The sequence below is a fragment of the Colossoma macropomum genome, unplaced genomic scaffold, assembly GCF_904425465.1.
Source record: "Colossoma macropomum unplaced genomic scaffold, Colossoma_macropomum, whole genome shotgun sequence".
In the NCBI taxonomy this organism is placed as follows: Eukaryota; Metazoa; Chordata; class Actinopteri; order Characiformes; family Serrasalmidae; genus Colossoma; species Colossoma macropomum.
Genome location: NW_023494791.1, coordinates 745,398 through 759,389, shown reverse-complemented (window position 1 = coordinate 759,389; position 13,992 = coordinate 745,398). Strand labels below are relative to the sequence as shown.

Here is a 13,992-nt window from a genome sequence, read left to right as displayed (position 1 = left end):
TTTTCAAAGGGGAATTCCACCCATATTTCAAAATTTCTGCACAGTCTAATAACTGAGATGTAAACAAATAAAAAACTTCTCAGAACTATCCTAAAACAGTGTCTCAGTCATCAGGCAGTGAATTCATAACCATTTCATGTAGTAACTTTCTGTGAGGGAGCTTTTAGAGGTGGACGTCTGGTTCCTATCACCACCACTGTGAACAGCTCTAACTCTCAGCCATGTAATTATGCAGGAATTTTTGAAAAATTGGTGGAATTCCCCTTCATTGCTTTTTCCTCTGCTGATTATTTCTTCAATGGCCTTGCCTTTTACATGAAACATTCTGACATCTTGCTCACAAAAGAGTCATCATTTCTCGAATATCCTACTTTTTTGTGTTTTCCCGGAGGTCCCCTCGTGACATTTGTGTGGTTTTATGTACCAAAAAAATGTCATTTTGAAAGCTCTCTTTATCCCTCAGGCCTCGTCCACAAGTATCCGGATATTTTTAAAAAATGACTCTAAACTGCTTACGTGAGCATGCCAGCTCAGTAGAAGGCAGTTTTATCCCATAAAATTTGGTTTCAGATTCCTCAGGAAGCAGAGATTTCCTAACAGAGTGACTGTGTCATGTAATAAACAGTGTTGGCAATGACTTGCAGGTCATCAGACCTCCGTAATTCAAGTCTCATTTCTGCCAGAAAATAAAAGCTTAAAGTGAAAGGAAGCCTTCTGCATGCTGCACTGTGGCTTGTTTATGTTGCCATGGCCAAATGACCATCTCTGAAATGGCCACACAGTCCTGACCAGGCAGAGAAGCTGAAAGCTTTACACTCTTTTTCAGAGTTAGGAGTTTTATTCATATATATACTCTTAAACTCTTAGTAAAGAAAATGGTTCTATATAGAACCATGAACACTCAAACAACCTTTCACATAATTAATGATAGGGTCCTTTGCTTCCTGAAATGGTTCTACATAGCACCCAAAAGGGTTCAGCTATTGTCATGAGCCTGACATCATAACAAACGGAGAACCCTTGCTAAATAGAACATGTTTTAAAAAGGTTCTATATAGAACCATCTACAGCTCATTTTCCATCAATCTGAAGAACCCTTTTGCAATGCAAAGAACCCTTCAGTCATGCAAAGGATTCTTCGAGTGTCCATGGTTCTATGTAGAACCACTTTCTTTGCTGAAGAAAAGAACCTGTGAAGAATTATCTTTTTAAAGAGCGTATGTATGTACATATGTGTGTGTGTGTGTGTGTGTGTGCGTGTGTGTGTGTGTGTGTGTGTGTGTGTGTGTGTGTGTGTATTACTACTGCCAGAACAAAACTTCATATCTCTAAAATGATCATTTTAAAGGAGGAGGGAAAACATACTTCACTTTTAATGTAAGTCAATGAATCTGAGTTTTTCCAAGTTGTTTTAGGCCGTTTCTTTTGGTCCATTCATCATGAAATTTACACGCAATGTAAAGAGCAGCAGGCATTTTCAAATTACGTCAGAAACTGAAAAATGACAAAAATGGAGATATGCGGTTTTGTACATATAGCTCTGTTCTGATTGGCTGCCCTGTATTGGGTGTAATTTAAAAACTGAGCTAAAACGCGCCTCATAACGTACGTAAAAATGTTGATTTCTATCACATCACAAAAACCCTGAATCCATAACAGGCTGTTTTTACAGCAGGTTTGATTCCGTATGTGAACTGCACTGTATGTTTTGAAACTGGCAGTGTTTACATACTACATCACTCTCTTACACTAATCATGAACCACCCCACGCTCCTTTCACATCCCCTCTGTCTAACGTAGAGCCCGTACGACAGATTCAGGAAGAGCCGTGTGAAGCGTTATTTACCCTGGCTCTGGAGATCCAGACGTTTGCATTAGGAATGGCATGATTCGCTTTGCCAGAACAAGCTGCGTTTTCTCTCTAAACTCCCGAATCTAATGGTTTTCATATCCTCTCACATTAAGACTGAAACAACGTCTGCAGACTCCAGCCTCAAAGGGCTGAGCAGAAACCCAGAGGATTAATACAACGTTAATATAAGCTGAATTACGGGTCATTAGTGGGCATAAAGAGTTTCAGAGTGCGGCTCGTATGTTTTCTTCATCGGCACTCGAAGCAAGATTTATCTCCAATATTACACTGCATTACTGAGTGCTTGCTGTTCCAGATGAACATAAAATAATATTGCCATAAATATAGAATAAAAGAAGCGTTTGAGGACTCTAGACTAAAATAGCTCTGACCAGGTGGTTCAGATTGTCTTGTTTTACCAAAGTTAGCATTTTTAGGCCTCTGGGCTTTCAGTGAACATACTTCATAGACTGTGCAGCCACTGGCTTCTTCTGAAGTTTGGACTTTCCACCAACTGTAAAAACAGCAGAGGCTCAGGTGCTCCGTTGACCATTTATCACTATTTCACCATCATCAACATTCCATATAAACTCAGAAGACTCGTGTAGGTTCACTGGTGGTTCTGGATAGTAAATAAAATGTATATTTGTGTTGTAGTCATGGCGACCCCTGGTTCCTATCACCACCACTGTAAAGACATCTGAACCATTTCACACCAAACCACTCTGAATCACTCTGTTTACACCTCACATGCTGGATTATATAGAAATTCTGAACATTTGGTGGAATTTCCCTAGCACAGAGTTGGAGACCTACTAGTTACTCTTTGTGGTGTTTTAAAGGGAAAGACAAAACGTTATGCAGCCCAAACTTTCACATAGTGTTAATTGATTATGGTATATTGTGGTTGGGGAAAGGAGGGTCATAGCTGCTAAGGCTGTAGGCCTGAAACCTTCAGTCTTCTGTGTGTGGAGCAGTGGAGTTATCCACTACACTGTCCATTCAACAGAGAAAAAACAGAAATGGCATCTAGACCTGTGCTCACTGAAGGTAAAAACTATCACTAATTCGAGAAAAACGTTCATTTATTTCATGCAGACCACAGGAAGAGCACTAAATTATTGTTTATAATGTTTGCCTGCAATTTTAGTATCAGACTAATAGTAATAATTATATTTTATCAGCAATAACCTGTGATGCCAGTTTATGTCTTGCACTTTAATTAGAATGTGGCTCAGCTGAGGAACTGGGCTTAGTAACACTTACTGTGAAGTCATACATAGTTATAAATGTGCTTATAAATCTTTGTAATTTGGTAAGAATGCTTTGTAAGCACACTTATAAACTCCCGTAATGCCTCACAAGGCTGTAATAATGCTGTAAATAATACTTTGATTCCTTCTAAACATGTTGTAACACAGGTGTCACTATCCATGAACACTTAAATTGCCATCACTGAGTGGTTCAAGTAAAGCGTCTGATGTTCTAGATTATGTTTGAAAGTTACTAAGTCCACTTTACCTGAAGCACTCACTGACGGCATTTTAAATGTTTGTAATGTGTTTATAATTGTTAATATGTATAATAGGTGCTCCACAATTATGCACAGGTCATTATATATTTAAAAGGCATTATAATGTGGGGTAAAAAGGGGAACTTCCGCCTCAGGCTCGTTACGTGCTGGATGGTGCGCTGACACTCCAAAATGCTAAATTCAAAAAGAGCATGGAGGTCTGCACTCAACAGTTAATATATAGCTGCTTAGATCATTTTCTTTTAAATTATTTTACGGCAGATGTCTCAGCTCATGCCATCCTCAACGGCATTCAACATTACTGCCCTGATTTTGAATTGCTATGTGCTCCATTTTTAAGTGTAATGGCATGATGCTTGTATTACTATGTTTATTAGTCCCCAAAGAATTATGGATGCATATGCATGGCAGTCGTGGGCTGGAGGTCAGGGAACCAGCCTTGTGATCGGAAGGTCGCCGGTTTGATCCCCTGAGCCGACAGTACGTGAATGAAGTGACTGAAGTGCCCTTGAGCAAGACACCTAACCCCTAACTGCTCCCCGGGTGCCGTGGATAGGGCTGTCCACCCCTCCGGGCAAGTGTGTTCACTAGTGTGTGCGTGGTGTTTCACTGCACAGATGGGTTAAATGCAGAGGTCTAATTCTTCTGTGTGCAAACACAGTTGGACAATGGTTCTGAATTCTATTCTAATAGCTTGTGAATATGGGCTTTATAGGAACTGTTCCCTGGACTCTGTAAAGTCTTTTCTACACTATATTTATGAATTGGGGCCTCTATCTTGGTGGCACAAGTGTGAGGGCCCTGTATTTGTGGGTAATGGCTACCAGATGCAGTAGCCGCATGCTCCATATGGGCACGGTGATAGTTCTTGGCTGACATCACCACTTTGCATGAGTGCATTTGGGAAAACAGAGGGAAAGTGGAAGAAGTAGAGAGATAGGGAAGGAAGGAGAGCGCATTGGCTGGTGGTGAGAAAACTCAAACTATGTTTGGACTGCTTGGAAAAGAGTCTATTTTTGACCACGATGATGTAATTCTTTACTCTTTGTTTAGATAAACATCTCGAGTCGTTACGTACCGAGTGAAAAGAGAGAGAGTGGATGGAAGCGAGTGTCAGTGAGAGCATGTCAGCGACGGTTATCAGTGCTGTAGTTACGCTGCTGCTGGTGAATAACACAGTACCGTGCCTCTGGATTATTAAGAATGGGTGAGCTGCTCATTGACTGGCATGTTTATAAATGTTACTAGGCCGTATAAATGTACCGCCGTCTTTACGGCACTTTCTCATGCGATACTTTCTCATCTCTCACTCTCTGAGTCACTTCTGCTGAGCTCATGATAAGCCAATGGCATGCTCAGACTCGTATGCCAGCATAAAGCGGAGTCGTTAATGCGTGCAGCCAGCTGGGAGAACTCTGACGTTCCGCTGCCCAGATTTTGCACCGGGGGAAAGGCTCACAGGGCTTACAGCTAGAGCTGCAACACATATTCCACAATGTTCAGTTCATTAGGTAATTAAATTATTAAACTAGGTAATTAAAATGTTTGAAAACGGAAATTCATATAACAAGCACTTTGACCACTTTTATGGGCCCACGCACGTCCGTAGTGGAACAGTAAGCTGAATTCTAGCTTTTCGGCTTGTCTAGCTCTGCACACTGGACTCGCTGAGGTCTTCACAGGCTTAATTATTAATGCCTGCACCTGCTTCACCCACCAACCAGGTTCAGCTGAGAAACTAGACATAAGCCCTATTCGAGCTGGATTAGTATTACATCAGGACGTGCTGTGATTTGAGTGATTACCGACAAGATCTGTGATTTTAATCCAGTACAAATCTGCCATGTCCAGAATTTTTACTGTCTGTTCAGTAATAATTCTGGAGTGAATCACCTCCCATAATTAACCAAACTCAGAGCTCCTCAGTAACAGAAGTCCTGCTCCAATCGACATCTCAATAACGTAAAAACAACCAGCTAATGAAACAACGGACAAGGCTGAAGTCGGCTTCTTATTCGCCAGATCCAGATTCTTGTTCAAATTTTTCTGTTCCACCTTAAATGTTGCAGTGATTACTGAGCTGCCAGAATGTAACTGCTGCACCGTTTAAGGTGGAACCAGGAAAATTAGAATAAGAAGCCGACTTCAGCCTTGTAGAAAGCAGCGTGACCTGAATACGAGGCTAACAGCTTCAATGGAGCTTGATTTGACCCAGTTCATTAATCAAGTTCATGATGAGACGACCGAAATCCACAAAAAGTGACACTTTCTATGAGGCCTGTATTCATAAATAGTTATAAATGTGCTTATTAACTTTAATTATGCCTCGTAAGGCTTTAATAATGTATTATAAACATTTTTTGATTACTTCTAAAAATGTTGTGTCACTACCACTAATACAACTAAAGGCATAAATTATTGTTTAGAATTATTATAATTATATTAATTATAATTCAGCAGCAAATAATATATGCATTGTCCATATGTTGTGCACTCCTAATTAGAATGTTGCTCAGCTGAGGAACTGGACCAAGTAACACTTTCTATGAAGCCTGTGTTCATAAATGCCCTTCAAATGCATATGATCTGTGCATTATTATAAACAATTATAAAAACATTATGAACATTTTAAAATGCCATCACTGAGTGCTTGTAGTAAAGCGTCTGATGTTCTAGGTTATGTCTGAATGTTAAATGTTGTACTGTTTGTGTCTGTCAGTGTGCGCTCTATATTATACTGTATGTCTTTTATTGCAGGAATGCACTTTCAATTTGCTTTTCATCTGACCCCTCAGGGCTTCCATAGTTTGTCTTTTGTTAAAATTTCATGATGAATAGACAAACAAAAATGGTCCATTATTGCAGCGATGACATGACTTTATCCTTCTTTTCACGAAAATGCTCCTTTTTTACCTTTCAACCATAACCACTCACATTTATAGCATTTTTTAGCAGACGTTCTTATTCAGAGCGACTTACAACGTGATCCTTTTGCACAGGTAGGTGAAGGGAGTGTTAGGAGTCTTGCTCAAGGACTGTTATTGGTATAGTGCAGGGTGTTTACCCAGGTGGGGATTGAACCCCAGTCTACAGCGTAGGAGGGAGAGGTGTTACCCACTACACTACATCAGCACTGTAACCTGCTGCCCTCGTCATGTGAAGCTGATAACTTACTCTAACTTGGACGTCACTTCGAAATTGTAAATAGAAATTAGACAGCGGAAATAGGTAATAATTTTTTTATTGTCATCATTATCAATAATGTCGAACGTGCGCTACACACTTCATATGTGGACCTCGGGATAAAACATTAAATACATCGTAGTGTGTGAAGTATTTTAACAGTTGGCATCTTGCTGTGTTTTGTTCTGTATGTTGTATGTATCAATAATGTTTTATGGAAAGTGTCTTTGATCCTTTTACCAGCCCAGAGACTGCAGCTGAAAATGATTGTCCTTAACATGAACAGTAAAGGTTATGGCCACATTTAACAGAGAGAGATTCTGGGGTTGCACTGATACTGTATCGATATCGGTGCTGATGCTGGCACTTAAACGCAGTATCGCTATCGTGATGAGGATTCCACACAGCAACTTCTGACATACATGCACCACTCAGCGACCTGTGAGGTGTGGGTCGACAAGCAGCAGCAAACATGCTCATGGCAGAAGTAATGTAAATATTACTTTATTCCCTTTAGCTACACTGCAGAAATGGCATGTTGTCAAGTCAAATGATCCTAAATCTAGTCCTTTTTACTTGTTGTAGTCATTTAATAAATGATCTCACTATATTGACAGATAACTTTGCTTGTTGTAAGAAATTTGCTTGAAACCAGCAACAATATCTGCCAACATCATAAATAAATAATATAATTACATAATATACACCTAAATAAATAATATACAGGTAAACAAAATAAAGATAATAAAAAATACACAGTTTTTACCAGAATAAAATATTTAAAAAGTGCAATTATATAAATACGAGGACTTATAATCTAGTTATGTTAGATAGAGTTAGTATTGGTATTGGAAAGGAAGAAGTGGTATCGGTGCATCCCTAATGCGTCCCCCCAGTTTGACCCACTCTAGATTACCTCAGCTGCATGTCTGTAGAGAGGAGAGCCCGCGTGAGTGAGGAGTGGACAGGTTCTTCAGGTAAAGACCAGAACTGGCCGCCCTGCCTCCTTCCTAACACTCATTCACTCACATAGTAGAGCTGAGAGTGGAAAATGGGCACAGCGCTGCTGACCTACAGAGCTAATTCATGCTGTGAGTGAAGGAGAGGGGAAACAGAGAGAGAGAGGGCGAGAGAGAGAGAGATAAATGGCCGTGGTGCCTGTGGGTTGTGGTTACACAGTAAACGTCCACTTGTCCGGGCCATTAAGACAGCAGTCTCTCCTAATAAGCTCATGTTCATGCTGACATGCTAAGGAAAACACTATTTACTAGTTGATTTGTGTCGGTGCCGTTAGCCTTCGCCCCGCTTTGCCAAACCTTCACAAATAAACCCGGTTCAGCTCCGGACTCAGAGGCAGGTCTGTTTCTCAGCGCTAATAGCAAGTGTCACATGTACGGCTCTGTCTCTCTTCCAGCGCCGTGTTCAGGCTCTAACGCTGATGAAAACGCGGTGCTACGGCCTGCTGTGCCCAAACGCTGGACTCAGGGTGAAATATACGGCGGGTTTGGAGAGTAATTGCTTTCCTGTGTTGACTTTCTCCTGCGGTGTTGGCTTCACTCTGTCCGAAAGTCAAGCTGCTGAACTTCCACCCACTCTGGCCTACATCGCTATGGAAATGTCACGTATTAGTGTAGCCAGCCACTGTGGTGAATGACGGAGGGCCACCATGATTTCATACTGACCTGCACGTAACATGTTCCATTAAAGTCCCATTACAGAGACGACCCAAAAATCCATTAGGAAATCAGAACAGGCCTGTCAGGACCATCAAATTTCAGTTGATGTTGAACGTCTAAATAAATAACTGTAGCTCACAAAAGAGTTGTCTTCTTTGATCATTGTATGAAGCTATTAAAGAACAAGTCTGCAGTGGACAAACTGACCAGCTGTCAATTTCTAATACTTGCTCCAACTGGACAAACACCAAATATACAAACATCAAATAAACAACCGCCGTCCTCTAAAGGCATCATAAACAAACATCAGATAAACATCAAATAAACAAAGATCAAATAAACAACCGCCGCCCTCTAAAGGCGTAATTAACAAACATCAGATAAACATCAAATAAACAAACATCAAATAAACAACCGCGCCCTCTAAAGGCGTAATTAACAAACATCAAATAAACATCAAACAAACAAACGTTGCTCAGCGCAGCCCTCTAAAGGCGTCATTAGCAACCATCAAACGAACAAACGTCGCTCAGCGCCGCCCTCTAAAGGCGTCATTAACAACCATCAAACGAACAAACGTCGCTCAGCGCCGCCCTCTAAAGGCGTCATTAACAACCATCAAATAAACAAACGTCGCTCAGCGCCGCCCTCTAAAGGCGTCATTAACAACCATCAAACGAACAAACGTCGCTCAGTGCCGCCCTCTAAAGGCGTCATTAACAACCATCAAACAAACATCGCTCAGCGCCGCCCTCTAAAGACGTCATTAACAACCATTAAACAAACATCGCTCAGCGCCGCCCTCTAAAGGCGTCATTAACAACCATCAAACAAACATCGCTCAGCGCCGCCCTCTAAAGACGTCATTAACAACCATCAAACGAACAAACGTCGCTCAGCGCCGCCCTCTAAAGGCGTCATTAACAACCATCAAACGAACAAACGTCGCTCAGTGTCGCCCTCTTAAGGCGTCATTAACAACCATCAAACAAACATCGCTCAGCGCCGCCCTCTAAAGGCGTCATTAACAACCATCAAACAAACATTGCTCAGCGCCGCCCTCTAAAGGCGTCATTAACAACCATCAAACAAACATCGCTCAGCGCCGCCCTCTAAAGGCATCATTAACAACCATCAAACAAACGTCGCTCAGCGCCGCCCTCTAAAGGCGTCATTAACAACCATCAAACAAACGTCGCTCAGCGCCGCCCTCTAAAGGCGTCATTAACAACCATCAAACAAACGTCGCTCAGCGCCGCCCTCTAAAGACGTCATTAACAACCATCAAACGAACAAACGTCGCTCAGCGCCGCCCTCTAAAGGCATCATAACACTCTCTATTGCTATTTTTGCCGTATGGTACGGCACATTACAGTTACAAATCTGAACCATGTTGTTTCTCATGCACGTCTGGTGTTAACACTAGCAACACTGGAGGAACTTCAGGTTCTGATTTATCTTATATAGGGTCTGGTAACCACATCATGCTCCATCGCCCGGTGGAAAAACTCCATAAAGTTACTAATCAGAAGTTAGAAACTTTGTTGTTTTTGTAAGACCCATGATGTGTTTCTGCTTTCCTTTATTGATGTGCATTTTCACCCTATTCACAATTTTATTTGTTGTGAGAGTTTAAATAACTGTTGCTAATAATTGTGCTTAGCTCGAATAATTGCAATCAGATGATTACTTAATAATTGTAACCTCAATTGCCGTAAATGAGTAAGGAGATTTTTGTCTTCCTCTTCAGGGTGGTCAACACTCTGACAATGGCAGGAAGTCCCCAGACAGCCAGCAGGAACCTCAGCCAAACCCGGCGGAGAGCCTGGGGTACGTGTGTGCCAGCGATGCCAGTTCCAGGTTCCAGACGCAGGGCAAAAGGTGACGTGTCGCTCAGCTGAGCATCCCCCCGGTTTTCCTGAACAAATGTCTTTCTGAAAGCGACAATTAGCGAAACCTGCTGAAAGGAAGTGCTGTGTTTTTGCTTTGCAGTGGATCTCCGCCGAAGTCCAGCAGCCACCCACAGCTCCATGTGCAGCTCCAGAAATTCACTGTGTCTGCAGACAAGGTGCCCATTTATGACTCCATCATTACACAACTCTTACACAACCAGTAACACTTAAAAAAAACTCAGCAAGCTCTCATCTGTCCAGTCCAGCCAGAGGAAAATCCCACTGAGATCTTCCAAATAGGTGTAGCCTCCTCCCATCTGTTTAGCTCACTTCATCCAAACGGATCCAGTAGGTTCCACCAAGTTAAGGTCATGGAAGTGAAGAGAAGACAGAATGGCTCACTGGCTAACTGAAGGCCTATTTAGGCCTGTAAATGAAAGAATTAAACTGATTTTTCAAAATTTTCTGCATAATTAAGATGTAAACAGAGCGGTTCAGAGCGGTTCAGAGTGGTTTGGTATGAAACATTTCGTTCTAGATAAACTTACAGAACTGTTCACAGTGGTGGTGATAGGAACCAGACGTCCACCTCTAATAGCTCCCTCACAGAAAGTTCCTACATGAAATGGTTATGAATTCACTGCCTGATGACTGAGACACTGTTTTATGATAGTTTAGATCAGGGATACATGCAGGATGCTGTGAGGCAAAATAGTCCCCAAATAAAATGTATTATTTTAAATTTATTACTATTTTACCTTCATCAAAAACTCAAAAGACGTGTAGTAGGGCTGAAAGATTAATAATTCTCCATCAAAATCGCAATTTAGGAGAGTGCAATTTTTAAATCGATTTTTAAATCATTTTTTTAATTAAAGCCTGCATTGGTCTCAAGTTTTAAGTGGGGAAGTTTAACCTATTAACAGAGCTTGTGAGCTGCCTGTAGAGTTAGACCAATCAGAGACAACCAAACCTCCATTTGTTGTGACATCACAACTCCAACTTACTGGCAGTCTTGCACTCTTCATTCAAAGTCAAACTTCAAGCCAGAAAAAGTGGATTTTCTGAACTTCGTAGCCCAAAAAATCCTTATGGCTCTCAGTAATAATCACAATAAGACTGCAGTTGCAATATCAGTCCGAATTAGTCAATTCGATATTTTTGTTCAGTCCTAATGTGTAGGTTCACTGGTGGTTCTGGATAGTAAATAAAATGTCTATATCTGTGTTGTAGTCATGGCGACCCCTGGTTCCTATCACCACCTCTGTAAAGACATCTGAACCATTTCACACCAAACCTCTCTGAATCTCTCTGTTTATATCTCAAATGTTCTTTAAGCACTGCAACTAAAATTCAGGCTGATTTGTAAATCATCTGTACAGTGTAAATAATCAATTTGGCTCCGATTAAACATTTAATGTAGTGTTACAGTCTGTCAAAAAGACAGCATTTATTTGTGTGTGGTCGATTTTAAAACCTGACGCGTTTTTTCACCCTAAAAACGGACTTGATTTGAATAGGCTTTGAGATCTCCATCATGTTCGTGTAAACGTGTACGTTTAATATGACAAACATACACCAGCGTTAGCTGCTGTAGCTGCTGACTTCCAGGAATTGTCCTCACCCTGAGAGTCCGGGCCAACAGTGAACACATCTGACTGGAGGAGCCAGCAATTCAGGAGCTGGACAGACCGAGAGAGACTCTCTCTCTCTCTCTCTCTCTGTCTCTCTCTCTCTCTCTCCCTCTCTCTCTCTCTGTGCTACACAAGCCTTGTGTTCCCACTTCCTTGTGGAATCTCACACCTCATCTCATCCTTCTCCTTCATCCCCTAGACTCTCTCCTGGCTCAAAGACAGCGTCACCATGGCAACACATGTCTGCAGCGGTGTAGGAGGGCCAGGCAGCTACGAGATAGCCAAGAGGTACCAAGCGTCTCTGGAACAGGATATCCTGTCCAACAAAGCCCGCATAGAGCTGGTCAAGAAGGTGAGGTCAAATGGAAACTTTAGCTCTTTAAGAGTCTACTGAACGGTGACCGGTGAACTGGTCCAGAGATGCTTAGTCATTTTATTGCGTCAAGTCAAGTCTCTGAGGTGTAAGTCTGAGTTGAGTCTCTGAGGTGTGAGTCTGAGTTGAGTCTCTGAGGTGTGAGTCTGAGTCCAGTCTTTGAGGTGTGAGTCTGAGTCTTGAGTTCCTGAGGTGTGAGTCTGAGTCTTGAGTTCCTGAGGTGTGAGTCTGAGTTGAGTCTCAGAGGTGTGAGTCTGAGTTGAGTCTCTGAGGTGTGAGTCTGAGTCCAGTCTCTGAGGTGTGAGTCTGAGTCTTGAGTTCCTGAGGTGTGAGTCTGAGTCTTGAGTTCCTGAGGTGTGAGTCTGAGTTGAGTCTCTGAGGTGTGAGTCTGAGTCCAGTCTCTGAGACTTGGAGTCTGAGTCCAGTTCTCTGAGGTGTGAATCTGAGTTAAGTCTCTGAGGTGTGAGTCTGAGTTGAGTCTCTGAGGTGTGAGTCTGAGTCCAGTCTCTGAGGTGTGAGTCTGAGTTGAGTCTCTGAGGTGTGAATCTGAGTTAAGTCTCTGAGGTGTGAGTCTGAGTCCAGTCTCTGAGGTGTGAATCTGAGTTAAGTCTCTGAGGTGTGAGTCTGAGTCCAGTCTCTGATGTGTGAGTCTGAGTTGAGTCTCTGAGGTGTGAGTCTGAGTCTTGAGTTTCTGAGGTGTGAGTCTGAGTTGAGTCTCTGAGGTGTGAGTCTGAGTCCAGTCTCTGAGACTTGGAGTCTGAGTCCAGTTCTCTGAGGTGTGAATCTGAGTTAAGTCTCTGAGGTGTGAGTCTGAGTTGAGTCTCTGAGGTGTGAGTCTGAGTTGAGTCTCTGAGGTGTGAGTCTGAGTCCAGTCTCTGAGGTGTGAGTCTGAGTTGAGTCTCTGAGGTGTGAATCTGAGTTAAGTCTCTGAGGTGTGAGTCTGAGTCCAGTCTCTGAGGTGTGAATCTGAGTTAAGTCTCTGAGGTGTGAGTCTGAGTTGAGTCTCTGAGGTGTGAGTCTGAGTTGAGTCTCTGAGGTGTGAGTCTGAGTCCAGTCTTTGAGGTGTGAGTCTGAGTCTTGAGTTCCTGAGGTGTGAGTCTGAGTCTTGAGTTCCTGAGGTGTGAGTCTGAGTTGAGTCTCAGAGGTGTGAGTCTGAGTTGAGTCTCTGAGGTGTGAGTCTGAGTCCAGTCTCTGAGGTGTGAGTCTGAGTCTTGAGTTCCTGAGGTGTGAGTCTGAGTCTTGAGTTCCTGAGGTGTGAGTCTGAGTTGAGTCTCTGAGGTGTGAGTCTGAGTCCAGTCTCTGAGACTTGGAGTCTGAGTCCAGTTCTCTGAGGTGTGAATCTGAGTTAAGTCTCTGAGGTGTGAGTCTGAGTTGAGTCTCTGAGGTGTGAGTCTGAGTCCAGTCTCTGAGGTGTGAGTCTGAGTTGAGTCTCTGAGGTGTGAATCTGAGTTAAGTCTCTGAGGTGTGAGTCTGAGTCCAGTCTCTGAGGTGTGAATCTGAGTTAAGTCTCTGAGGTGTGAGTCTGAGTCCAGTCTCTGATGTGTGAGTCTGAGTTGAGTCTCTGAGGTGTGAGTCTGAGTCTTGAGTTTCTGAGGTGTGAGTCTGAGTTGAGTCTCTGAGGTGTGAGTCTGAGTCCAGTCTCTGAGACTTGGAGTCTGAGTCCAGTTCTCTGAGGTGTGAATCTGAGTTAAGTCTCTGAGGTGTGAGTCTGAGTTGAGTCTCTGAGGTGTGAGTCTGAGTTGAGTCTCTGAGGTGTGAGTCTGAGTCCAGTCTCTGAGGTGTGAGTCTGAGTTGAGTCTCTGAGGTGTGAATCTGAGTTAAGTCTCTGAGGTGTGAGTCTGAGTCCAG

General features: G+C 42.6%; 1 protein-coding gene across 3 annotated transcripts in view; it reads left to right on the top strand.

Annotated features, from left to right (window-relative positions):
* The window catches only part of LOC118810083 (spectrin beta chain, erythrocytic), a 92,544-nt gene that overhangs the window by 33,650 nt on the left and 44,902 nt on the right, over positions 1–13,992 (top strand). For all 3 annotated transcript variants that reach the window (XM_036573611.1, XM_036573610.1, XM_036573608.1), the window contains 3 exons: positions 9,996–10,126; positions 10,238–10,313; positions 11,971–12,123. In XM_036573611.1, the coding sequence (XP_036429504.1) occupies positions 9,996–10,126; positions 10,238–10,313; positions 11,971–12,123 (360 nt within the window). The remainder of the gene's footprint in view (positions 1–9,995; positions 10,127–10,237; positions 10,314–11,970; positions 12,124–13,992) is intronic.